Source organism: Scyliorhinus torazame, chromosome 13 (genome assembly GCF_047496885.1).
Source record: "Scyliorhinus torazame isolate Kashiwa2021f chromosome 13, sScyTor2.1, whole genome shotgun sequence".
Lineage (NCBI taxonomy): Eukaryota > Metazoa > Chordata > Chondrichthyes > Carcharhiniformes > Scyliorhinidae > Scyliorhinus > Scyliorhinus torazame.
The window spans coordinates 116,427,474-116,455,418 of NC_092719.1; the positions used below are offsets into that span (position 1 = coordinate 116,427,474).

Below are 27,945 nucleotides of genomic sequence, written 5' to 3' on the forward strand. Positions count from 1 at the left end.
ATTTTGGGGTTAAACAGACTTGTTTGGGGGGGGGCTGACTAGCATGGAGTCAGGGGGATACGCACCTGGCTGAGTTACATTGTCCCAGGCAGACTTAAACTCTTTAGTGGGAAGACACAGGATGTCCCAGGTCCATTGTTTTTCGGGACACTACTGTCTGACCAGCCATTAGCCCGTTGCAGAATCTGATGGGTTCTTTGTCCAACAATGAACATAGAACATTACAGCGCAGTACAGGCCCTTCGGCCCTCGATGTTGCGCCGACCTGTGAAACGACTCTAAAGCCCATCTGCACTATTCCCTTATCGTCCATATGTCTATCCAATGACCATTTGAATGCCCTTAGTGTCGGCGCGTCCACTACTGTTGCAGGCAGGGCATTCCACGCCCTTACTACTCTCTGAGTAAAGAACCTACCTCTGACATATGTCTTATATCTATCTCCCCTCAATTTAAAGCTATGTCCCCTCGTGCTAGACATCACCATCCGAGGAAAAAGGCTCTCACTGTCCACCCTATCCAATCCTCTGATCATCTTGTATGCCTCAACTAAGTCACCTCTTAACCTTCTCTCTAACGAAAACAGCCTCAAGTCCCTCAGCCTTTCCTCATAAGATCTTCCCTCCATACCAGGCAACATTCTGGTAAATCTCCTCTGCACCCTTTCCAATGCTTCCACATCCTTCCTATAAGGCGGCGGCCAGAATTGCACGCAATACTCCAAATGCGGCCGCACCAGAGTTTTGTACAGCTGCAACATAGGGGCAGCACGGTAGCATTGTGGATAGCACAATTGCTTCACAGCTCCAGGGTCCCAGGTTCGATTCCGGCTTGGGTCACTGTCTGTGCGGAGTCTGCACATCCTCCCCATGTGTGCGTGGGTTTCCTCCAGGTGCTCCGGTTTCCTCCCACAGCCCAAAGATGTGCAGGTCAGGTGGATTGGCTATGATAAATTGCCCTTAGTGTCCAAAATTGCCCTTAGTGTTGGGTGGGGTTACTGGGTTATGGGGATAGGATGGACGTTTTGACCTTGGGTAGGATGCACTTTCCAAGAGCCGGTGCAGACTCGATGGGCCGAATGGCCTCCTTCTGCACTGTAAATGCTATGATAAACATGACCTCATGGCTCCGAAACTCAATCCCTCTACCAATAAAAGCTAACACACCGTACGCCTTCTTAACAACCCTTTCAACCTGGGTGGCAACTTTCAGGGATCTATGTACATGGACACCGAGATCTCTCTGCTCATCCACACTGCCAAGAATGGGAGGTTAGTTGCATATCAATAGCATGGCTTTGTTTTTTGTATAAACGGGAGTGGGCCATCAAACAGCCCAGATAACGATGATGGGTTCAAATCTGTAAACCCCAGCGGAGAACCTTTGTTTGAGGGGCTGGGTGGAGCTTAGAGAGAGAGAGCAAAATAATCCTGTTTTGAACAGGTCCAAGAGAAGGCTTTGGAAATCGACCGAGAGAGGTCATGAAAGTTGCTACCGAGGCAAGCTTTAGAAAAGGGTTCTGAACAAATGTCCCTAACAGATGGAAAATTGCTTCATAAATGCCAGTATTGCCTTTGCCTAAATAAGTTGCATGAGAGCTGCATGTTCTGTTAAAGTGCTGTTTAATGGGAACTGGGGTGTTAAGGTTAAGAAACTACATGTAATCTGTTATTGTTCGGGTTGAAGTTTAAATATTGCTTTCTTTTCTCTTGCATTTGTTTATAACATAACCAAGCCTTATTTCTTATATTATCACCTTAAAACTTAAAAAAAGTTATGGCTCTGGTCCAGTCTCTTAGCCACTGTTGAGAGATGACCAGACATTTGTAACAATTTGTAACATTTGTAACACCTATGATCTATGATCTAATTGAAAAATGTATGCAGAAATGACTTATAAGGCTAAAGCAAAGCTAGTTGCTCGAGGTTTTGGAGAGTGACGGGGTGATATAGATGTTGGAGTGGATTCTCAATTCTGGAAAAGTAATCTGAAAAATAATTAAGCTTTTGTGGCCACTTTTTCATGAGAGCGTAGGCCAATCAACATATAAGCTAAATACTTTTCAAAAATAAGTTTTTCTTAAATCGCCAAGAGAGGTAGCAGATGTAGATGGAAAACTGGAAACTAGTGTTTGTGGCCAGAATGTTCCTTCCAGTGTGTTTACCAATGAGATCTGTTTTCCTGAAAATACTTTGTGTTCAGCTAAAAGCAGATCCCACAATGTTTATCGGCATCATAGGGGAAAACTTTCAGACATCTTCAAGATACATGTTGATTTTCTCTCATGAAGTGATGGTGCAGAATTTGAGAAATGTGTTATCAAGATTAGAATTTCAAATTGGGAGTCAGTATTGTGGGGCTTTTAAATATATTGGTTTAGAAATTAAGCAGATCTGGAAGACTTTAAGTCAACAATCCTATTTAACTGGGATAAACATAACACATTCATTCCACATTAGGTCATCATAGAAAGATGTTACATCTAGGAAGAGACTGCAAATTTGGAATTTGATTGTTCCGTTGAACTGGTTGGGCATTAAAAAAAAACACCTTTATTGGCACAAGTAGGCTTACATTAACACTGCAGTGAGGTTACTGTGAAAAGCCCCTAGTCACCACATTCCAGCACCTGTTCGGGTCCAAAGAGGGAGAATTCAGGATCCTCAGCTGGTACGGGGATTGAACCCGTGCTGCTGGTCTTGTTCTGCATCACAAACCAGCTGTCCAGCCCACTGAGCTAAACCAGCCCTTTTCAGACCAGATCAGATTTTAGTGTGTTGGATTTAAGTACTTGAATGTCATGGGCGACATGGTGGCACAGTGGTTAGCACTGTTGCCTCACAGCGCCAGGGACCCGGGTTCAATTCTGGCTTCGGTAACTGGTTGTGTGGAGTTTGCACATTCTCCCCGAGTCTGCGTGGGTTTCCTCCGGGTGCTCCGGTTTCCTCCCACAGTCCAAAGATGTGCAGGTGTCCCTTAGTGTCCAAAGTTTAGGTGGGGTTACGGGCTAATGGGGGAGTGATCCTGGGTAGGGTGCTCTTTCAGAGAGTCGGTGCAAACTCGATGGGCCGAATGGTCTCCTTGTACACTGTAGGGATTCTATGTTTGAAGTGCAAAAACGAATTTAAAAATAAATCTGGAGAAATACATGTTACATTCTGGTGCTTGGCCGGTCGGAATAAGTGCACTAGAGAACATCTAGTTTGTGACTAGTTAAATGTTTATTGTTAAGCCATAATGTGGGTTAGATAACCATAAGAAAATTATCAAAATCTACTAACTATTATAAATTATTTAAGAGCTACTACAAATGTGACAATCCACCACGGCGACTATCTCCAGACACCCTGAGGTAACAGTGTCACTTGGCTGTTCCCTACTGCCACCTGCTGGTTGGAGGTTGTATGTAATACTATTTATTGCTTCAGCATATAATATAATCACAATGCGTACTTAAGTTTCCCATCCTTAGGATACCCAAAAAACACAAAACTAGTCATTTTAGTGATGCTTCCTATGTCAATCTCCCTGATGGGTATTCAAGTGCAGCTAGTTTAAAAAAATTTTTTTAATTGTCTTTGAACGTTCTGCCAGGAAGTCTCGAAACGGTTGCCACTGCCTGAAGAACCCTTGTACCGATCCCCTTAAGGCGAATTTCACCCTCTCCAATTTAATGAACCCCGCCATATCGCTGATCCAGGATTCCACGCTTGGGGGGCCTCGCATCCTTCCACTGAAGAAGAATCCTTCGCCGGGCTACCAGGGACGCAAAGGCCAGAATACCGGCCTCTTTCGACTCCTGCACTCCCGGCTCCTCTGCCACCCCAAATATTGCGAGCCCCCAGCCCAGCTTGACCCTGGAACCGACCACCCTCGACACCGTCCTCGCTACACCCTTCCAAAAGTCCTCCAGCGCTGGGCAAGCCCAGAACATGTGGGTGTGATTTGCTGGGCTCCCTGAGCACCTAACACACCTGTTCTCGCACCCAAAGAACCGGCTTATCCTTGCCCCGGTCATGTGAGCCCTATGGAGCACCTTAAATTGTATGAGGCTGAGCCTCGCGCACGAGGAGAAGAGTTCACCCCCCCAGGGCATCCGCCCACATCCCATCGTCAATCTCCTCACCCAACTCGTCCTCCCACTTACCCTTTAGCTCCTCCACCGAAGCCTCCTCCTGCTCCTCCTCCTGCATCACCTGAAAAGTTGCCGAGATCCTTCCCTCTCCAACCCACACCCCCGACAGCACCCTGTCCTGGACCCCGCATGGCGGCAACAGTGGGAACTCCACCACTTGCTGCCGAACAAACGCCCTTACCTGCATATATCTGAAGGTGTTCCCCGGGGGGAGCCCAAACTTCTCCTCCAGCTCACCCAAGCTCACGAACTCCCCGTCCACAAACAGGTCCCCCATCCTTCTAATACCTACCCTGTGCCAGCTCAGAAACCCTCTGTCTATCCTCCCCGGGACAAACCGGTTGTTCCCCCGAATCGGGGACCACACCGAGGCCCCCACCTCCCCCCTGTGACGTCTCCATTGCCCCCAAGTTTTGAGGGTAGCCGCCACCACCGGGCTCGTGGTATACCTCGTTGGAGGAAGTGGCAGCCGTCACCAGCGCCTCCAGGCTCGTGCCCACACAGGATGCCATCTCCAGCCTCTTCCATGCCACCTCATCCGCCTCTATCACCCACTTACGCACCATCGCCATGTTGGCGGCCCAATAATACCCACAAAGGTTAGACAGCGCCAACCACCCCCCCCCCCCCCATCCCTGCACCGCTCCAGAAACACCCTTCTCACCCTCGGGGCCTTCTGCGCCCACACAAACCCCATAACGCTCCTGTTAACCCGCCTGAAGAAGGCCCTAGGGATCAGGATGGGGAGGCATTGGAACAGGAACAAAAACCTCGGGAGCACCGTCATTTTAACTGACTGCACTCTACCCACCAGGGAGAGTGGCAGAACGTCCGACCTCTTAAACTCCTCCTCCATCTGCTCCATCAGCCTCGTGAAGTTAAGCTTGTGTAGGGCCCCCCAGCTCCTAGCCACCTGGACCCCCAGGTACCTGAAACTCCTCTCCGCTCTTTTTAGCGGGAGCTCACCAATCCCCCTCTCGTGGTCCCCCGGGTGCACTACGAACAACTCGCTCTTCCCCATATTAAGCTTGTACCCGGCGAAATCTCCAAACTCCCTAAGGATCCTCATCACCTCCGGCATTCCCCCCACCGGGTCCGCCACATATAGCAGCAAATCATCCGCATAGAGTCACACCCGATGCTCCTCCCCACCCCGCACCAGCCCCCTCCAGTTCCTCGACTCCCTCAATGCCATGGCCAATGGTTCAATCGCCAGCGCAAAGAGCCGGGGGGACCCCTGCCTCGTCCCCCGGTATAGACGGAAATACTCTGACCTCCTTCTGTTCGTGACCACACTCGCCACCGGGGCCTTATACAGCAGCCTCACCCACCTGACGAAGCCCTCCCTGAACCCAAGCCTTTTCAACACATCCCACAGGTACCCCCACTCCACCCTATTAAATGCCTTCTCCGCATCCATCGCTGCCACTATCTCCGCCTCCCCTTCCATCGCTGGCATCATTATAACATTCAAGAGCCTCCGTACATTAGTATTCAACTGCCTCCCTTTCATGAACCCCATCTGATCCTCATGTATGACCTGCGGCACACAGTCCTCTATCCTCATGGCCAAAATCTTTTCCAGCAACTTTGCATCTACATTTCAGAGTGAGATCGGCCTATATGACCCCAAGTGCAGCTAGTTTCAAAATGTTCTGATGAATAAAAATGGGAAACGTCCTTCTGTTTGGGAAGCTAAGAAAATAAATGTTGTTCAAAGTTCTATAATTACTGAATCACTAACGCTTGTGGAGGCAGTGGATTTGGGATTCTATTTGTCAAATATTTTAACTGGGATTCTGTGGAAGAGGCTGTAGGTAGTATACACGTTGAACATCATGTAGATAATTGTCAGTCGTGGGATAGCATACATTTTAAACAAAGTGTCCGTGAGAAAGGGTTACTGATTGACCTTGTTGGCTGAGACAAAGGAAATAGGTGGGATGCAAGTCATCAATTAGCAGATTGTTTTACAAACAGAAATGTATGTATGAATAAATTGTTGGGGTCCTTGAGGAGGGACATTGCGACGTGCAATTCTTTGTAACAGAATATGGAAGATTTTGATATTTTGCGCACATTAACCCTAATTTGTATTTAAAGACAGACAAGAGAAGCTATGAATTTTTGTATTAATTGTGTTCAATTCTGTGTTGGGTGTGTGCACTAGGATTTCACTTGAGCCCCTGATAAATAAACGGACTAAAAATGGTTTGCTCAATCAGGAGGTGCATGCTTGTTGTGTGTGATTAAATAAATATAAAAGTGTATGAAGATTGGATTCAGTTCTATCCATCACCAAACGGCTTTCTAGAATAGAACAAGTGAGACTAAATTCTTTCAAAGAGCCAACACAGTATTGATGGGCTAAATATCCTCTTCCTGTGATGTAAGGTTTTGTGATCTTCTATTGGTAAATAAACTAGACAATAATGTGGTTTAACATCTGGAATTTTCAATTCATTCCCTCATATTGCTCCCACCATCCCCAGTGCTAGTGATAAATCTGTAATCACTAATATTTTATCCTAGTGCTGATAGGCCCAAAATATACTCCAGCCTTGAGCCAAGTTGAAAGGACTGAATCTGGAATTAAAATAAAAAATGCCGAATAAACTCAGCAGGTCTAACAACATCTGTGGGGAGAGAGAAACAGAGTTAACGTTTCGAGTCTGCATGATTGTTCTTCAGATATGAAGAGGGGTAGAATTAGATACAACGCAAACTGAAGGAACAACACCTCATCTTCCAATTAGGCACATTACCGCCGCCTTTGTTTAAAAAAAAAAAAATCTGGACTCAACATTGAGTTCAGCAACTTAGACTGTGAACTTTCTCCTCCATCTTGACCTTTTTTTTTTGTCCGTCCCAGTGCAGTCCCCCCGCACCCAACATCCACACATGGCCATCTGTCACTTGTTCTTTTGTTTTGCTTTCACCGAGCACTGACCTTTATTCTCCGATTTACACATTCTGCTACCTTGCCTTTACGCCACTATTAGCACCTTCTTTAGTCCTTAGTGATGCCATTAACATTCCCTTTGCCTTGTGTCTATGGCATCTTTGTCAATCTCTCTTTAGCTCCCACCAATCCCTGACCTATTCTGCTCCACCTTGTCCATCTCCCTCTCCAACTTCTACCTTTTTGACTCTGAAGAAAAGTTATGCGGATTCAAAACTCTATTTCTCTCTCTCCACAGGTGCTGCCAGATCTGCTGAGTTTATCCAGCATTTTATGTTTTTATTTCAGATTTCCAGTATCCGCGGTATTCTGCTTTTATTGAATCTGGAATCATAATGCTAGATATTTCACACAGTTCAAGCAGACTTGGTATAGTTTTTTAAAATAAATTTAGAGTACCCAATTCATTTTTTCCAATTAAGGGGCAATTTAGCATGGCCAATCCACCTACCTTGTACATTTTTGGGTTGTGGGGGCGAAACCCACGCAAACACGGGGAGAATGTGCAAATTCCACACGGTCAGTGACCCAGAGCCGGGATCGAACCTGGGACCTCGGCGCCGTGAGACAGCAGGGCTAACCCATTCCGGCACCGTGCTGCCCTAGACTTGGTATAGTAATGCTTCCTGCTATTTAACGGAACATTGCTGTCGGCCAGGTCATTAATAACCATTTGTCAAAACCTTGATAATGCCTAACACCCTTAGTGCTGGATGACTGATATGTTTGCATTCATGGTATAATCCTGTTTTCTGTTTCAGGGCTCTTCACCCTGCTGGTAGAGGATTTTGGTAAGTACCTGTTCACATTGCAACATGTTTCAATAAAATACATGAACTGACCATTTAGAGAATTCTCAAAATCTATATTAAAAGTACTCTTTGCTGCACTGTGACAGTCATCATTTTTTAAAAAAATTCAAACTAATCTGAGTTAGCATCTCTATTCTCTCGCTCAGGTGTAAAAGGTGTTCAAGTGGAGGAGATCTATGACCTACATTGTAAAGTTCAGGGGTAAGTCCTTTTGCTTTGTGTTTTCTACTTGTTTGCCTTCACTTTCTGCTTTAACTTTTCCTCAAGGTGATGGCACTTACTGCAGTACAATTCCAAAGATACCCATTACGAACTGTCCAAGTGACCATTCCTTTGCACACACTTGGATGTTGGAGTGTCCCGAGACTAGGGTAAAGTGTCATAACCAAACTGATGCTCCCCTTTCCTGACACCTAAACACATATACACCCAGCAGGAGACCCGGATCTAGAAGAAATGACCACTGACTTGGGTAGTATTCCCACTTCTGAGTCCAAAGAGTTTGGTTCAGGCCCAAGCCAGATTACCATCTCAGAATACTAGGTTGGCACTCTACTGAGTATGTGTTGTCATTAAGGAGCTCTTTAGTCATAGTGGAAAATAGATTTTAAAGCCAGGAGGAAAGCAATGGGAAACCTGTCTCTACCCTTCCCGAGTAAGTGACTCAAAAGTCTTAGATGTTAGATGTGACTCTCTCTTTCAGAGGGTTGGTGCGGATTCAATGGGCTGAACGGCCTCCTTCTGCACTGTAGGCATTATATGGATAAATTAAGACCTGCCGGAGGGGCAGAACACAATGGGTGGATTCTCCCTCTATGGAACCTATTTGACGTGGGGCCTGTGTGCCAGTTAAAATTTTTCTAGTGTTTTATAATCGTCGTACCTTTCATCTTTATTTTGTGCATGATCTTGACCACAACTGTTTTGCCAACGTCTGAGAGAACAATTGTCTGTAGTACTTGAGTGATGAGGGCCAGTGGGATTTAAGAAATAGAGCTTCATCAGGTTCAGTAGAGAGCTCAAGCTTTTCCAGACTGGATTATAGTTTTAGTAACCTGTATAATCTCCTGTGAGAGTAAAGGAGATGTATGCTTTAAAAGGTGGTAGATACCGGCATATGCATTGATCTGAGAGAGGATGAGGGAGGTGTCCTCTGGTGGGGAGTGCATTTACTGCAAAGTGGATTGTCATTATAGTGTTTTCGCAAGGAATTTGGCTAGTGGTGTGCTGGATGTACTGACATACAGTTATAGATTCTGCCCATCCTGATGTGGCATTTTGAAATATATAATTCTAGTTACAAATGCAACAACCATAATTTAAATAAATTGTTATGTGGGCGCAGCATTTATTACCCATTGCAATTATTGGCAATGTTTTAAAGAGAGTGCAGGAACAGAGAGTACAGGTGGTGCATGTATAAAATATTTGAATGTGTTAGGACAAGTTGAGAAGGCTGTTCAAAAGGTACATGGGATCTTTGTCTTTTTATAAAAGTCAGAGTACAAAATCAAAATGCAGAACTATTATATATAAATTGTTGGATAGACCTTAGCTGGATATTGTGTTCAATTCTGGCCATCACATGTTCAGAAGGATGCCAAGGCATGGGTGGGGGTATAAAATAGATTTGCTAGAAAAATCAGGATGTGGGACTTGATTGCAGGAAGAGAGACTTGGAGCTGCTGTCCTCGGATGAGAAGACTCAGAGTAAATTTGAGACGGTGTTCAGAATCTTGAGAATATAAGGAGAAACTGTTTCCAGAGGCAGACGGGCATAGGTTTTACTGGCAAAAGTGCCAGAGGTGACATGGAGAAACTTTTTTTAAACAGTGAATTATTCTGACCTGAAATGCATTGCCTCACAGGGATTCAATTGTAGCTTTCAAAGGTAAATCCTTGATGGAAAAGATTTACATGTCACAAGAGGAGAGTAGGGCAGAGGCACTAATTGTGTAGCTCTCCCAAAGAGCTGGTACAAACACGATGGGTTGAATGTTTCCCCATGTGCTGTATCACTCTAGATCCATTGTTGTCCTGAGAGAGCTATGGTGAACCTTTTAATTGTAGCGGTTGGATACAACTGAGTGGCATTTGAACAAGAGGGCAGCTGGAGTTGGTAAATTGCCTGTCTTTATTTGTTGCAGATGGCTATCACACTTAGGCTACACGGGGTAAGGGCAATAGGGTTTCCTTCCCTGAAGGATATCAGTGAACCATTTAGGCTTTCACAACAATCTGACAACGTCATTGTCACTTTTTACACCAGGTTTTTAAGAATATTATTTCAGTGTTACACAATTTTTCATTCTCAAGCTGCCAATTTGTAACACAACCATGTTCTCTAGATTGCTAGGCCGTTAATATAACCACTATGACACTTGTCATGCGAGAGTGCCCTTAAGAACTGGATGTTTAAGCAATGTACCTTTAAGAAAACAGTGATGTCATAGAGTGGGTGGAGCTCAGCTCAGTTCAGCCATTTTGCAGTGTGGTTTTGCTGTTTGAAAAGTGCCTGGCTGGATTTGCTGCGAGCAGTTTAAAAGTAGAAAGCCAGTTTGAGACAGCAGCTTGAGAAGTTTTGTTTTGCTGTGATCTGCTTGAAGGAAGAAAGCCAGGTTTGAGAAAGCAGCGTGGGTGTGTCTGGGTTTCCAGAGAGCTGCATGAAGAAAGCAAGGTGCTGGTGCTGAAGTCACCCAAGCTAATATATCTCTGCCATTCTACAGAAAAAATATATATCCTTTAACCTGATATGATACTGTTTAAAGGTGTTAAGTCTCTTGGAAGTTTGAAGGAACATTTTAAGGAGTTATTTACTGTTGCAATATTTTCTGAGTTGTCTTTGAAGTAAGGGGTGTTGAGAGATCCAATGTTTATTTAAGATGTTAAGTTGAGTTTATGGAATAAACAGTGTTTTGTGTTTAAAAACCCACGTGTCCATAATTGTAATCCAGCACCAAGGGAAAAAGTTGTGTGCTAGGAAAAGCAACAAATCCATAAAAGGGAGAGGTTGGTTGAACTCGATGATACATTTTGAGGTTCTGAAAACGTCTCCCCCATAACAATTGGGGGCTCGAGGGGGATAAAAGTCTTATCTATTGGATTGGCTTTTGTGAACTTAAAGACAATGAAGGATTGTTGCTTTTCCAGTGTGGTATTTTTGTTTAAGTGGGGAGAGTGTTGTGAACAATGACTCTTTCAGAGGCTCAGAAGTTTTTGGGGGTGGAGAATGTCACACGTAATACTTTACGGACAGAAACGAAAAGCAGACTGTTAGATTTGGCAAGAATATTGCAGTTAACATTACCTGACAAAATGCGAAAAGATGAGATAATTATGGCAGTGGTTAAGCATTTAAAGTTGCCTGAGATAGAGTTTGACTCATTGGAAATGGCAAAAATTCAGTTACAAATTAAACAAATGGAACATGAGAAAGAATTAAAGCGTCTGGCATACGAGAGTGAGAGAGAGGAAAGAGAGAGAGTGGAAAAAGAAAAGGAGAGAGAAGAAAGGCGAAAAGAAAGAATAACCCTAGCAGAACAAAAAGAAAAAGAAATGGAGATACAGATCAGGGAAAAAGATAAAGAGAGGGAGTTTGAACTTCAGAAAATGGCCATGAAACATGACAATCAGTTAAAATTGGCAGACGTAAAGGGAAACGTACAGTTGGATGATAGTGATGAGGATAGTGAGAAAGAGCGTCATAGTCGAAGGCTTGGTGGGAATCTATTTAAATATGTCCAAGCATTGCCAAGGTTTGACGAGAAGGAAGTGGAAGCCTTTTTCATTTCATTTGAGAAGGTAGCTAAACAAATGAAATGGCCACAGGACATGTGGGTGTTACTGATTCAAACAAAGCTGGTAGGTAGAGCTAGTGAAGTGTTTGCATCACTACCGGAGGAGGTATCTGGAACATATGAGGAGGTAAAGAAATCCATCTTAAGTGCAAATGACCTAGTGCCTGAAGCTTACAGACAAAGGTTTAGACATTTAAGGAAATAATTTGGTCAAACATACATGGAGTTTGAAAGGCTCAAACAGAGTAATTTTGATAGGTGGATAAGGGCTTTGAAAAGAAACCAAACTTATGAAGCTCTCAGAGAAATTATACTTTTGGAGGAGTTTAAAAATTCAATTCCTGATGTAGTGAGAACTCATGTGGAAGAACAGAGGATTAAAACTGTGAGATTAGCAGCGGAAATGGCAGATGATTATGAATTAGTTCATAAATCAAAGATTGGTTTGCAAGTTTCAGCCGGTGAGGGATAGAAACTGGGGACATGAGAAATACTCACGTGGTAAAGGTAAAGGTGATCTGATGGGAGACAATAAAGAGAGTGTACCTCAGATTTAAAAAGAAATCCAGGAGGGTGGAAAAGAAATGAAAAGTTTCAGATGATTTTGCTGTAATAAACTAGGACATGTAAAGTCACAGTTGAATAGAAAAGCACTGGGAAGGCTAATGTGGTAAAACAGGATAAGACAGTGGGGTTTGTTAAAGTGGTAAAGGAAAGCCCAAGGGAAGCGAAGGAGGTGCAAACGATTGTACAGCCTGTTCAAGAAGTAATTGTTAAGAAGGTGCCAGATGTATTTAAAGAATTTACTTGTGTGGGTAAAGTTTACTCGTGTATCAGGAGGAGCAGGTAAAGAAGTCACGATTTTAAGAGATACAGGGGCTAGTCAATCTTTAATGGTAAGAGATGAGGAATTATGAAGTTTGGGAAGAATGTTGCCAGAAAAGATGGTGATATGTGGAATTCAGGGTGAGAGGAGTAGCGTTCCATTATATAAGGTAAGGTTGGAAAGTCCAGTGAAGAGTGGTGAAGTGGTAGTAGGAGTAATAGATAAACTATCTTGTCCAGGAATACAGTTTATTTTGGGTAATGATATAGCTGGATCGCAGGTGGGAGTGATGCCTACTGTGGTTGATAAGCCAGTGGAAAATCAGTCAACTGAAGTGTTGAAGGATGAATATCCTGGGATTTTTCCGGATTGTGTAGTAACAAGGTCGCAAAGTCACAGGTTAAGACAAGAGGAGAAATCAAAGAGTAAAGATGAAATTGAAGTGCAATTATCAGAAACGATTTTTGATCAGATGGTTGAAAAAGAACAAGAACAGGTGGAGGATGAGGCGGATATTTTTAGTTCAGGAAAATTGGCAGAGTTACAACAGAAAGATGTAGAAATAAAACGGATATATCAGAAAGCATATATGGAAGAGGAATCTGAGAGTATACCAGAGTGTTATTACCGTAAAAATGATGTCCTGATGAGAAAATGGAGACCTGCACATATGCAGGCAGATGAAAAGTGGGCAGAAGTTCATCCAGTAGTATTGCCGGTAGGGTATAGAAAGGAGATGTTGAGAGTTGCGCATGAGGTACCAGTGGGAGGTCATTTGGGAATAAGGAAAACTCAAGCTAAAATCCAGAAACATTTTTATTGGCCTGGACTACATAAAGATGTAGTTAAATTATGTCAATCATGTCACACATGTCAAGTGATAGGGGAACCTCAAGCAGTGATAAAACCAGCGCCCTTAATACCCATTCCAGCATATGAGGAACCTTTTACAAGGGTCCTAATCGATTGTATCGGACCGCTTCCTAAAACAAAAAGAGAGAATCAATATCTTTTGACTGTAATGGATGTGTCTACAAGGTTTCCAGAGGCCATTCCAGTACGTAATATTACAGCTAAAAGGATTATGGAGGAGTTACTTAAATTCTTTACTAGATATGGACTACCCACAGAAATTCAATCGGATCAAGGAACGAATTTTACTTCAAAGTTATTCAAAGAAGTTATGGATAGTTTAGGAATAAAACACTTTAAATCAACTGCGTACCATCCAGAATCGCAGGGAGCGTTAGAAAGGTGGCATCAGACATTAAAGACAATGTTGAGGGCGTATTGTCAAGATTATCCAGAGGATTGGGATAAAGGAATCCCATTCGTATTGTTTGCAATTAGGGATGCACCTAATGAGTCAACCAAATTTAGTCCTTTTGAACTAATTTTTGGTCATGAGGTAAGAGGACCACTTAAAAATGATTGAGGAAAAATTGGTGGGTGAGAAATCGGAAATTACACTACTGGATTACGTGTCAAATTTTAGGGAACGATTAAATAGAGCAGGTGAATTGGCTAGACAACATTTGAAAGTTGCACAAAATGTGATGAAATGGGTAGTGGACAAGAAATCCAAAGTTTGTAGTTTTGCCAGTGGGGATAAAGTTTGAGTGTTGTTACCAGTGGTAGGTGAGCCTTTAAAAGCTAGGTTTTGTGGACCGTATCAGATTGAAAGGAAATTAAGTGAGGTGAATTATGTGGTAAAAACACCAGATAGAAGGAAGACTCACCAAGTGTGTCATGTGAATATGCTTAAAAGGTACTTTGAGACTTCCGGTTGCGGCGATGCCCAGCTAAGCCGCACGTTTCGGCGGCTCCAGCTCAAACGGACCTTCGGGCTCTTTTAAGAGCCCCAACGGGGAATTTTTTCAGGACGAAACCCGGCGTGGGGTGAGTTAACAGGGAGTCACCCCCCAAGATAGAGAAAAATATCGGCGGCGGTGGCTACATCGCGAAGAATCCTCGAGGATAGGGACAGGAGGAAAAAAGAAGCAAGATGGCGGCGGAGAAAGCCCAGGCGACATGGGGGCCCGATCAAGACAAATTCTTAAGACGGTGTGTGGAGCTACTTAAGAAGGAGGTGCTGACCCCGATGCTACAGGCAATTGAGGGGCTTAAGGAGGCACAAAGGACCCAGGAGATGGAGCTCCGCGTGGTGGAGCAGAAGGTGACGGATAATGAAGACGAGATCCTGGGCCTGGCGGTCAAAACACAGACGCACGAGGGCGCTCCACAAAAAGTGCATTGAAAGAATTGAGGCCCTAGAAAATAGAGCACGAAGGAAGAACCTTCGGATCCTGGGTCTCCCCGAGGGAGTGGAAGGAGCGGACTGCGGGGCTTACGTGAGCACGATGCTAAGCTCGTTGATGGGAGCTGAGGCCCCTCCGGGCCCCTTGGAAGTGGAAGGGGCTCATCGGGTCCCTGCGAGGAGACCAAAGGCGGGAGAACCACCTAGGGCGACAATCGTGCGATTTCATCGCTTCAATGATAGAGAAGTGGTTCTGAGATGGGCCAAAAAGGTACGGAGTAGTAGATGGGAGAATGCGGTGGTACGGGTGTACCAGGATTGGAGTGCGGAGGTGGCGAGAAGGAGGACGAGTTTTAATCGAGCCAAGGAGGTGCTACACAAGAAGAAGGTGAAGTTCGGGATGCTGCAGCCGGCACGACTATGGGTCACGTACCAGGAGAGACATCACTACTTCGAAACGGCGGAAGAAGCATGGACCTTTATTAAAGACGAGAAACTGGATCGGAACTGAGGGACTGATCTTAGAGGGGAAATGACACTGTCCATGTATATAGGGATGTAAATTGGGAAGGGGGGGGGCACTACTAAGAAATGTAGGCGCCAGTGGGGGGAAAGAAGAGACATAGGCGGGGGATGAGGAATGGGAGTGGGGCGGTAGAGGGAGCTGCGCCACAAGGGGCGGGACAACTACAGAGAATATGGGGCCTACTGTCCTTGTTCCCGCGCCAGAAAGGTGATGGCGGGAAGATAGGCGCAAGGTAGCTGGGAGTTCCCCACACGGGGGGGGTCAAGGAGTGAGCGGGAGAAGCCGGGGTCAGTTGAAGTCAGCTGACTTTCGGAAGTAATATGGGGGGAGCAATCACGCTAGATGGGGATCTGGGCGGGGTGGGGGGGATAACTGGGTTGCTGCTGCAGAAATTAAAGAGGAACTGGTTAAAGAAAGGGTGGTCGGGGCTGGAATGTGCCACCTGGGGAACGGGTGGGAGCGCGGAATCGGGACGTGGGACTGGCCTAGAGAGGGTGATGGCTAGTCGACACGGGAAGGGGGCAGGTAGCCCCCCAGTGTGGCTGATCACGTGGAACGTGAAAGGCCTAAATGGACCGATTAAAAGGGCCCGAGTGTTCGCGCACTTGAAAGGACTGAGGGCAGACGTGGCTATGCTTCAGGAGACGCACCTGAAGGTGGCGGACCAAGTTAGGTTAAGGAAAGGATGGGTGGGACAGGTGTTCCATTCAGGGCTGGATGCAAAGAATAGAGGGGTGGCCATACTGGTGGGGAAACGGGTATCATTCGAAGCTAGGAGCATTGTAGCAGATAGTGGAGGCAGATATGTGATGGTGAATGGCAGACTGGAGGGAACGGAGGTCGTGTTGGTTAACGTATATGCCCCGAATTGGGATGATGCGGGATTCATGAAGCGGATGCTGGGACGTATCCCGGACCTGGAGGTAGGAAACTTGATAATGGGGGGAGACTTCAACACCGTGCTGGACCCAGGGTTAGATAGATCTAGATCTAGGACCGGAAGAAGGCCGGCAGCGGCCAAGGTGCTTAAGGGGTTTATGGACCAAATGGGGGGAGTGGATCCATGGCGATTTGTTAGACCGAAGGTCAAGGAGTTCTCCTTCTTCTCCCATGTTCACAAAGTGTACTCCCGGATAGATTTTCTTGTTTTGGGAAGGTCGTTGATCTCGAGGGTGGAAGAAACTGAGTATTCAGCCATAGCTATCTCAGATCATGCCCCACATTGGGTGGACCTGGAACTAGGAGAGGAGAGGGAGCAGCATGCACTCTGGCGATTAGATGTGGGATTGTTGGTGGATGAGGGAGTCTGTGGAAGGGTGCGGGGATGTATCGAGAGATACCTGGAGGCAAATGACGACGGGGAGGTCCGAGTGGGAGTGGTATGGGAAGCACTAAAGGCGGTGGTCAGAGGAGAGCTGATCTCCATCAGGGTCCACAAAGGGAAAACAGAGGCCAAGGAAAGGGAAAGATTACTGGGGGAGATTTTAAGGGTGGATAAAGAATATGCGGAGGCCCCGGAGGAGGGACTATACAGGGAGAGACGACGACTCCAGACGGAGTTCGACCTCCTGACCACTAGGAGGGCGGAGGTGCTGTGGAGGAAGGCACAGGGGATGAGATATGAGTATGGGGAAAAGGCTAGTCGCCTGTTGGCCCATCAGCTGCGAAAGAGGACAGCGGCGAGGGAGATAGGGGGAATTAGAGATGAAAAGGGAGCTACAGTGCGGAGAGCAGGGAAGATAAACGAGGTGTTTAAGACCTTTTATGAAAGACTTTATAGGTCCCAACCCCCGGAGGGAAAAGAGGAGATTTTGGACCAATTAAGGTTCCCGAGGGTGGAGGAGCAGGAGGTGGAAGGCCTGGGGCACCAATTGGGGTGGACGAGGTTACCAAGGGGCTGGGGAACATGCAGGCAGGGAAGGCCCCGGGACCAGATGGGTTCCTGGTGGAATTTTATAGAAAATATGTGGACTTGCTGGCCCCGCTGTTGGTGAGGACTTTTAACGAGGCCAGGGAAGGGGGGACTCTACCCCCGACAATGTCGGAGGCGACGATATCGCTAATTTTGAAGCGGGATAAAGATCCGCTACAGTGCGGGTCCTATAGGCCTATTTCACTACTAAATGTGGACGCCAAATTGCTAGCAAAGGTGCTAGCAACGAGGATAGAGGACTGTGTCCCGGTGGTGGTGCACGAAGACCAGACGGGATTCGTAAAGGGGAAACAACTAAATGTCAACGTGCGACGGCTATTAGGGGTGATAATGATGCCCCCAGCAGAGGGGGAGGCAGAGATAGTGGCGGCAATGGATGCAGAAAAGGCATTTGATAGGGTGGAGTGGGTGTATCTATGGGAGGTGCTGAGGAGGTTCGGGGACGGGTTTGTTAGCTGGGTCAAACTCCTCTATAGGGCCCCAACGGCAAGTGTGGTCACAGGTCGGCAAAGATCGGAGTATTTCCGACTATACAGGGGAACAAGACAGGGATGCCCGCTATCTCCATTACTGTTCGCGCTGGCAATTGAACCACTGGCCATGGCGCTGAGAGACTCCAGAAAATGGAGAGGGGTGATTAGAGGGGGAGAGGAACACCTAGTGTCACTCTACGCGGATGACCTACTGCTGTATGTGACGGACCCAGTGGGGGGGATGACAGAGGTCATGCAGATATTGAGGGAGTTTGGAGATTTCTCGGGATATAGGCTTAACATGGGAAAGAGTGAACTTTTGTGATACACCCTGGGGACCAGAGTAGAGGGATAGATGGCTAGCCTTTAAGGAGAGTGGAAAGAAACTTTCGATACCTGGGGATTCAGATAGCCAGGAGCTGGGGAACCTTGCACAGACTTAATCTGACACGACTGGTGGAACAAATGGAAGAGGACTTCAAGAGGTGGGACATGCAGCCACTGTCACTGGCGGGCAGAGTGCAGGCAATTAAGATGATGGTCCTCCCGAGGTTCCTATTTGTATTCCAATGTCTCCCTATACTGATCACTAAGGCCTTCTTTAAAAAAATAGACAGGAGCATCACGAGCTTCGTGTGGGCAGGGAAAGTTCCGAGGGTAAGGAGGGGGTTCTTACAACGTAGTAGAGACAGAGGGGGACTGGCGCTGCCGAATTTGGGCGACTACTACTGGGCCGCCAATGTGGCGATGATCCGTAAATGGATGATAGAGAGAGAGGGAGCGGCGTGGAAAAGATTAGAGAGGAAGTCCTGTAAAGGGACGAGTCTAGAGGCGCTGGTGACGGCGCCACTACCGTTCTCACCAAAAAATTGACCACGTACCCAGTGGTGGCGGCAACATTAAACATCTGGGGGCAATGGAGGCGACAGAGAGGTGTGCTGGGAGCCTTGGTGGGATCCCCAATTAGGAACAACCATAGGTTTGCCCCAGGGAGGATGGATGGAGGATTCCAGAGCTGGCACCAGTTGGGAATTAGGAGGGTGGGAGATTTATTTATAGACGGGACGTTTGCGAGCTTGGGAGCACTGGAGGAAAAGTATAAGCTGCCCTGGGGAAATTTCTTTAGGTACATGCAGGTGAGGGCGTTCACAAGACAACAGGTGAGGGAATTTCCATTGCTCCCGACACAGGGGATCCAGGATAGAATGCTCTCGGGGGTGTGGGTCGGGGAGGGCAAGGTGTCAGAGATATACCGAGAGATGAGGGAAGAGGGGGAGGAACTGGTGGGCGAACTGAAAGGAAAATGGGAAGAAGAGCTCGGGGAGGAGATAGAGGAGGGTCTGTGGGCTGATGCCCTAAGCAGGGTAAATTCCTCTTCCTCGTGTGCCAGGCTTAGCCTGATTCAATTTAAGGGGCTGCATAGAGCACACATAACGGGAGCAAGGTTGAGCAGGTTCTTCGGAGTGGAGGACAAGTGTGGGAGGTGTGGCGGAACCCCGGCAAACCACACGCAGATGTTTTGGTTGTGCCCGGCACTGGAGGGGTACTGGAGGGGAGTGACGGGAGTGATCTCGAAGGTGGTGAAGGTCCAGGTCAAACCAGGCTGGGGGTTAGCTTTATTTGGAGTTGCGGATGAGCCGGGAGTGCAGGAGGCGAAAGAGGCCGATGTCGTGGCCTTTGCGTCCCTAGTAGCCCGGCGTAGGATTTTACTCATGTGGAAGGAAGCGAAACCCCCCGGACTGGAGGCCTGGATAAACGATATGGCGGGGTTCATAAAACTGGAACAGATTAAGTTCGCGCTGAGAGGATCGGCTCAAGGGTTCACCAGGCGGTGGCAACCGTTCCTCGACTACCTAGCGGAACGTTAGAGGGAAGATAGATGACCAGCAGCAGCAACCCAGGGGCGGGGGGGGGGGGGGGGGAAGTTTCATTTTATGTTATTTGGTTAGTTTACCATGTTAGTTAGTTACTCTTTATTAGATTGTAGTTATCATGTTACTTGTACTATTAACTTTTCTTTTTGTCTGATGTGTAAGGGGAAAAAATTGTGAATGAAAAACTTCAATAAAATATTTTTTTTTTTTTAAAAAAGGTACTTTGAAAGGGAAGGAGAGAAAAAGGAGGTTTTAATGATTCTAACTCAAAGTGACGAACTAAATCCAGATGACTTGTGAATTTGACATACCTCAAAATTAAATTGGGAAATGAGGATGTTCTTAAAAATTGGGATGAATTGTTAAGTTACCTTCCAGAGGAAAAACTAACTGACCTGAAAGAGTTATTGATATCACATGGGCAAGTTTGTAGAGATAAATTGGGAAGTACTAAAATGGCTATACATGATGTAGATGTGAGAAATGCTGTTCCTATCAAACAACATCCATACAGACTTAATCCTTTAAAATTGGCACAGGTTAACAGAGAGATTGAGAGTATGCTGAAGAATGGCATAATTGAAGTGGGTTGCAGCCAATGGAGCTCACCCATAGTGATGGTACCTAGACCAGATGGTACCCAATGGTTGTGTGTGGACTATAGAAAGATGAATGCAGTTACAAGAACGGACTCTTATCCTATCCCACGTTTGGAGGATTGCATTGAGAAAGTGGGACAATCTGCTTTTATTTCCAACTTCCAGACATGGAAAGAACATTTAAAACATCGTATGGAGTTCTTCGATCGACTTCAGGAGGCGGATTTGGTGATGAATCTAGCCGAAAGTGAATTTGGAGAAGCCCGAATCACTTTCCTTGCGGAGTTTCCGATACCCTCAAGACGAAGGGAAATAATGCAATTTCTTAGCATGAGTGGATTTGATCGAACATTTGTGCAAAAGTTTTGTGGCATGATTACTCCACTGATGGAATTGCTGAAGAAACGTTAAAAAATTCAATGGGCAGCGGATTTTCAACAGGCATTTGACTGCCTGAAAGCTGTGATCACCAATGCTTCTGTATTGGAGAATTGCAAGGGACCCTGTGGTCAGATTGAACTAAATTATCTGATTCTGAAGAGAAATGCCGAGGAGTAGAGGAATGGATGGATCGTGCAGAGATTTTGCAGAGACGGTCAATCGAGAAGGATTTCGGTTGGAGGAAGAAGAACAAAGAAAAATGGACTGTATTATTACACCTATTTGCATGTGCTGTTTTTTTTTCCAAAAACGAAAAGGTATATTTACTGTGTACATTTCTTAGTGGATGGTGCAAAAGTGAAAAATGAAACCATCTTGAAGTTAATGGTTTAGATTTTTTTCTTGGGGGGAGGTGTCATGCGAGAGTGTCTTTCAGAACTGGATTTTTAAGCAATGTACTGGTGCTGATTTTCTCCTTGGTTCAATTGCTCTGTTTTATTACCTTTGCTCTCGAGTCGGCAGGTATCTTTATGATACCGCCACGAGGTTCAAGTCCGAGTAATGATCAATAACCCAATACACCGATTAGTAAGATTTAAATCAAAACACATTTATTATACACAGTAATCGCTACTCATGCACAAATTGTACGTCTAAGCTACTTCTTTTTTTTAATATATTTTATTCAAAATTTTGTGGCCAAACATAACAGTACATTGTTTTTCTTTTGAACAACAACAAAGCAATATAAATTACTGTGGCCAATTTTAAACAAATAAATAAATAATATATAAACAAAAACAAAACTGAGTGGCAACTGCCTTGTCAAAAATAGTTACTCTCCAAAGATACAATCCAATATACATTACCTATAACAAGTGTCTATACATATACAATGACATCCCTGAGAGTCCGTCCGGTTCCTCCCTTCCCCCTCCCCCCTGGGTTGCTGCTGTTGTCTTCTTCTTTTCCATTCCCTCTATCTTTCTGTGAGGTAGTCGACGAACGGTTGCCACCGTCTGGTGAACCCTTGAGCCGAACCCCTTAATACGAACTAGATCCGTTGTAACTTTATAAACCCTGCCATGTCGTTTATCCAGGTCTCCACACCCGGGGGTTTGGCTTCCTTCCACATTAACAATATCCTGCGCCGGGCTACTAGGGACGCAAAGGCCAAAACATCAGCTTCTCTCTCCTGCACTCCCGGCTCTTCTGCAACCCCGAATATAGCTAACCCCCAGCTTGGTTCGACCCGGACCCCCACCACCTTCGAAAGCACCTTTGCCACTCCCACCCAGAACCCCTGTAGTGCCGGGCATGACCAGAACATGTGGGTGTGATTCGCTGCGCTTCTCGAGCATCTCCCACACCTATCCTCTACCCCCAAAAATTTACTGAGCCGTGCTCCAGTCATATGTGCCCTGTGTAGAACCTTGAATTGTATCAGGCTTAGCCTGGCACACGAGGACGATGAGTTTACCCTACGTAGGGCGTCAGCCCACAGCCCCTCCTCAATCTCCTCCCCCAGCTCTTCTTCCCATTTCCCTTTCAGCTCATCTACCATGATCTCCCCCTCGTCCCTCATTTCCCTATATATGTCCGACACCTTACCATCCCCCACCCATGTCTCTGAGATCATTCTATCCTGCACCTCCTGCGTCGGGAGCTGCGGGAATTCCCTCACCTGTTGCCTCGCGAAAGCCCTCAGTTGCATATACCGAAATACATTCCCTTGGGGCAACCCATATTTTTCCGTCAGCGCACCCAGACTCGCAAACGTCCCATCTACGAACAGATCTCTCAATTGTACTACCCCAGCTCTTTGCCATGCTCCAAATCCCCCATCCATTCTCCCCGGAACAAACCTATGGTTATTTCTTATCGGGGACCGCACCGAGGCTCCCGTCTTTCCCCTATGCCGTCTCCACTGCCCCCAAATTTTCAATGTAGCCACCACCACCGGGCTTGTGGTGTATTTCTTCGGTGAGAACGGCAACGGTGCCGTCACCATTGCTTGTAGGCTAGTCCCCCTGCAGGACGCCCTCTCCAATCTCTTCCACGCCGCTCCATCCACTTACACACCATTGAAACATTGGCGGCCCAGTAATAGTCGTTTAGGCTCGGTAGTGCCAACCCCCCCTGTCCCTACTACGCTGCAAAAATCCCCTCCTCACTCTCGGGGTCTTCCCGGCCCACACAAAACTCATAATACTCTTCTCGATTCTCTTGAAAAAAGCCTTCGTGACCACCACCGGGAGGCACTGAAACACAAAAAGGAATCTCGGGAGGACCACCATTTTAACCGCCTGCACCCTACCTGCCAGTGACAGGGACACCATGTCCCATCTCTTAAAGTCCTCCTCCATCTGTTCCACCAACCGCGTTAAATTAAGCCTGTGTAATGTACCCCAATTCTTGGCTATCTGGATCCCCAAGTACCGGAAGTCCCTTGTTACCTTCCTCAACAGTAAATCTTCTATTTCCCTGCTCTGCTCCCCTGGATGCACCACGAACAACTCACTTTTCCCCATGTTCAATTTATACCCTGAAAAATCCCCAAACTCCCCAAGTATCCGCATTATCCCTGGCATCCCCTCTGCCGGGTCCGCCACATACAACAACAAATCATCCGCATACAGAGATACCTGGTGTTCTTCTCCTCCCCTGAGTACTCCCCTCCACTTCCTGGAACCCCTCAATGCTATGGCCAGGGGCTCAATCGCCAGTGCAAACAATAACGGGGACAGAGGACATCCCTGCCTCGTCCCTCTATGGAGCCAAAAATAATCAGACCCCCGTCCATTCGTGACCACGCTCGCCATCGGGGCCCTATACAGCAACTGTACCCATCTGATATACCAATCTCCAAAGCCAAATCTCCTCAGCACCTCCCACAAATAATCCCACTCCACTCTATCAAATGCTTTCTCGGCATCCATCGCCACCACTATCTCCGCTTCCCCCTCTGGTGGGGGCATCATCATTACCCCTAGCAGCCTCCGTATATTTGTGTTCAGCTGTCTCCCCTTCACAAACCCAGTTTGGTCCTCATGAACCACCCCCGGGACACAATCCTCTATCCTCGTTGCCATTACCTTGGCCAGAATCTTAGCATCCACATTCAGAAGGGAAATGGGCCTATAGGACCCGCATTGCAGCGGGTCTTTTTCCTTCTTTAGGAGGGGCGATATCGTTGCCTCTGACATAGTCGGGGGCAGCTGCCTCCTTTCCCTAGCCTCATTAAAGGTTCTCATCAGTAGCGGGGCCAGCAAGTCCATATGTTTCCGATAGAATTCCACTGGGAATCCGTCTGGTCCCGGGGCCTTCCCCGCCTGCATGCTTCCAATCCCTTTCACTACTTCCTCCGTCTCAATCTGTGCTCCCAGTCCCGCCCTCTCCTGCTCCTCCACCTTAGGAAATTCCAACTGATCCAGAAAGCACATCATTCTCTCCTTCCCTTCCGGGGGCTGAGCTTCATATAATCTTTCATAAAATGCCTTGAACACTCCATTCACTCTCTCCGCTCCCCGCTCCATCTCTCCCTCCTCATCTCTCACCCCCCCTATCTCCCTCGCTGCTCCCCTTTTCCTCAGTTGGTGGGCCAGCAACCTGCTCGCCTTCTCCCCATATTCGTACTGTATACCCTGTGCCTTCCTCCATTGTGCCTCTGCATTACCTGTAGTCAACAAGTCAAATTCTACATGTAACCTTTGCCTTTCCCTGTACAGTCCCTCCTCCGATGCCTCCGCATATTGTCTGTCCACCCTCAAAAGTTCTTTTAACAACCGCTCCCTTTCCCTACCCTCCTGCTTTCCTTTATGTGCCCTGATAGATATCAGCTCCCCTCTAACCACAGCCTTCAACGCCTCCCAGACCACTCCCACCTGAACCTCCCCATTGTCATTGAGTTCCAAGTACCTTTCAATACACCCCCTCACCCTTAAACACACCCCCTCATCTGCCAATAATCCCATGTCCATTCTCCAGGGTGGGTGCTGTTCTTTTTCCTCCCCTATCTCCAGGTCCACCCAATGTGGAGCGGGTCCGAAATAGCTATAGCCGTGTACTCTGTCCCTGTCACCTTCGGGATCAGTGCCCTTCCCAAAACAAGAAAGTCTATCCGTGAATAGACTTTGTGGACATAGGAGAAAAACGAAACTCCTTACTCCTAGGTCTACTAAATCTCCAGGGGTCTACTCCTCCCATCTGCTCCATAAAGTCCTTGAGCACCCTAGCTGCAGCCGGCCTCCTTCCGGTCCTGGACCTCGATCTGTCCAGCCCTGGGTCCAGCACTGTGTTAAAATCTCCACCCATTACCAACTTTCCCGCCTCTCGGTCCGGGATGCGTCCCAACATACGCCTCATAAAATTGGCATCATCCCAGTTTGGGGCATATACGTTCACTAAAACCACCGCCTCCCCTTGCAATCTGCCACTCACCATCACGTATCTGCTCCCACTATGGTCTTTGCCTCAAACATTACCCACTTCCCCACTAATATAGCCACCCCCCTGTTTTTTGCGTCTAGCCCCGAATGAAACACCTGCCCCACCCATCCTTTGCGAAGTCTGACCTGGTCTATCAGTTTCAGATACGTCTCCTGCAGCATAACCACATCTGCCTTACGTTTTTTTAGGTGTGCGAGTACCCGTGCCCTCTCAATCGGCCCGTTCAGCCCTCTCACATTCCACGTGATCATCCGGGTTGGGGGGCTCTTTACCCCTCCCCCCTTGTCGACTAGCCGTCTCCTTTTTCAATCCAGCTCCTCACCCGGTTCCCACGTAGCCGTATCTCCCCCCAACGGCGCCCTCCCGCCCCGACCACCCCACCCCATACCAGCTCCCCCTTCTCCCCAGCAGCAGCAACCCAGTTAACCCCCCCCCCCCCCGCCCCGCCAGATCCCTTTCTAGCGTAATTGCACCCCCCATGTTGCTCCCAGAAGTCAGCAAACTCTGGCTGACCTCGGCTTCCCCCCGTGACCTCGGCCCCCACTGTGCGAGGCCCCCTCCTTCCTGCTTCCCTGTTCCCGCCATGATTACCATAGGGCGGAACAAAGCCCGCGCTTCCCATTTGGCCCCGCCCCCAATGGCCGGCGCCCCCAGCTCCTCATCCTCCCTCCCCCCCTTCCCCACGACATGGGAAAGAGAGAAAAGTTACAGGGTGGCAGGATTAACAACTTGGGAAATCATCTCTTCCCCCTTTACCCCCTCTTCACCCCACATATTTGCCCCACCACTTTGTCCCAAACGTTCTTTTTCTAGCCCGCTTATTCCAGTTTCTCCTCGACAATAAATGTCCACGCCTCTTCTGCCGTTTCAAAGTAGTGGTGTTTCCCTTGATGTGTGACCCACAGTCTTGCCGGCTGCAGCATTCCAAATTTAACCTTCCTTTTGTGCAGCACCGCCTTGGCCCGATTAAAGCTTGCCCTCCTTCTCGCCACCTCGGCACTCCAATCTTGATATACGCGGATCACCGCGTTCTCCCATCTACTGCTCCGAGTTTTCTTTGCCCATCTGAGGACCATCTCTCTGTCCTTATATCGGAGAAATCTCACCACTATGGCTCGAGGAATTTCTCCAGCCCTCGGTCTTCGCGCCATAACTCGATAAGCTCCCCCCACCTCCAACGGGCCCGTCGGGGCCTCCGATCCCATTAACGAGTGAAGCATCGTGCTCACATATGCCCCGACGTCCGCCCCTTCTGCACCTTCGGGAAGACCAAGAATCCTTAAATTCTTCCTCCTCGCATTATTCTCCAGCACCTTTCCACACACCTTTTGTGTTGTGCCTCGTGCATCTCTGTCTTCACCACCAGGCCTGTATTTCGTCCTCATTCTCAGCAGCCTTTGCCTTCACGACCCGAAGCTCCTGCTCCTGGGTCTTTTGCTCCTCCTTTAGCCCTTCAATCGCCTGTAATATCGGGGCCAACAGCTCCTTCTTCGTCTCCTTTTTAAGTTCTTCCACGCAGCGCCGCAGGAACTCTTGTTGGTCAGGTCCCCATATTAAACTGCCACCTTCCGACGCCATCTTGCTTTGTCCTTGCCTTCCTGGCCGCTGCTCGAGAGGATCCACCGCAATCCGGCCACTTTCCTCTCCTTTTTCCATCCGTGTCCAGGGGGGATTCCCTTCTGGTTTACCGCACAGTGTTTTTAGCCGTTAAAATTGCCATTGGGGCTCCTATCAAGAGCCCAAAAGTCCGTTCCACCGGGAGCTGCTGAAATGTGCGACCTAGCTGGCCATCGCCGCACCCGGAAGTCGTCTAAGCTACTTCTACAACTAACAGGCCTATACTTAACTTCGGACTGGCCCACCAGGTCAGGGGAACAAATGGCCTTTCGTTCGGGTTCTGAGTCTGCGGGATTCGAAGTTGGTACGGATTGGTAGCTAGGAGAGCCTATCTCGTAGCGAGCGTTGAATTAAGACTTACTTCTGTCGGTCGTCACTGCACCTGGCCACGGTCAATGTTGGTCCGTGTTGCTGGGTGACCCGGGCAGGACGCAGAGGTGAAGAAGAGAGTGAAGAAGAGAGCGATTTGAACTTGGGGCTCAACTCTTATCGTCCCCAGGGGCTTCCCGCCTTTTGGGGCGGACCCTGTACCTGGTCCCCAGTGATTGGACTTTGTCCCAATCGCTTGGTTCGATTTTCTCCAATACTGGAGTGGTTCCCTGATTGATGGGCGGTCTTGAGGTGCTCGTTCACCTCCTTTGTGTTGGCTCCTACTGGCGCCGAGGAGTCTGGCTTTGCTTTGTGTGTCCAAAATGTTACTTATTGTTCCCGGGGATTGCTCATCAGTATGCAGATGGCTACTACTTTGTTATGCTGATGGCCGCTGGTATCGATGTTGACTGGCCTTTGCAGAGGTAAATACACAACAAACCTGCAGCTGCTGGTTTCTGTCTTGTTGGCTGACTTTCCCATCAGCCTTTGCCGTTCGCCATTTTAAACCGGGAGTTGGCCAATTTAGGTTGCTCCATTCCCTCCTTGTGATCCTAACGCGAAGCGTGAAGGATCACATAACTATGTTGCTTTCCATTCCCTGACCTGGGGGGCACTTCTTTTATGGCTCTACACTGACCATAACTATGCAAAAAATGTTTAACTGACAATTCTAAGGGGCGCTATGTCAAAGAGGGACAGGCATTACAAAACAATAAAAATGGGAACCTCTAACTATTCTTAATACACTACACTCACTTAGACATTTCATCATTCTACCTTCCTCAACCATACAAACAAAATCATCGCAGTTTATACACATTTTTCCTGGCTTGGCAGTCAAGCTCAGGATCGTACAATTTGCTCATGAACATTTCTTTACATTTCTTTATTTGCAATAAAACCGCAAATGAATGCTCTTTATTATAGATCG

The 27,945-nt window shown here is 47.3% G+C and overlaps 1 protein-coding gene across 3 annotated transcripts in view; it reads left to right on the top strand.

Annotated features, from left to right (window-relative positions):
* bap1 (BRCA1 associated deubiquitinase 1) overlaps positions 1-27,945 on the top strand; it is a 166,887-nt gene that overhangs the window by 75,620 nt on the left and 63,322 nt on the right. For all 3 annotated transcript variants that reach the window (XM_072472086.1, XM_072472087.1, XM_072472088.1), the window contains exons 2-3: positions 7,860-7,889; positions 8,057-8,111. In XM_072472086.1, the coding sequence (XP_072328187.1) occupies positions 7,860-7,889; positions 8,057-8,111 (85 nt within the window). The remainder of the gene's footprint in view (positions 1-7,859; positions 7,890-8,056; positions 8,112-27,945) is intronic.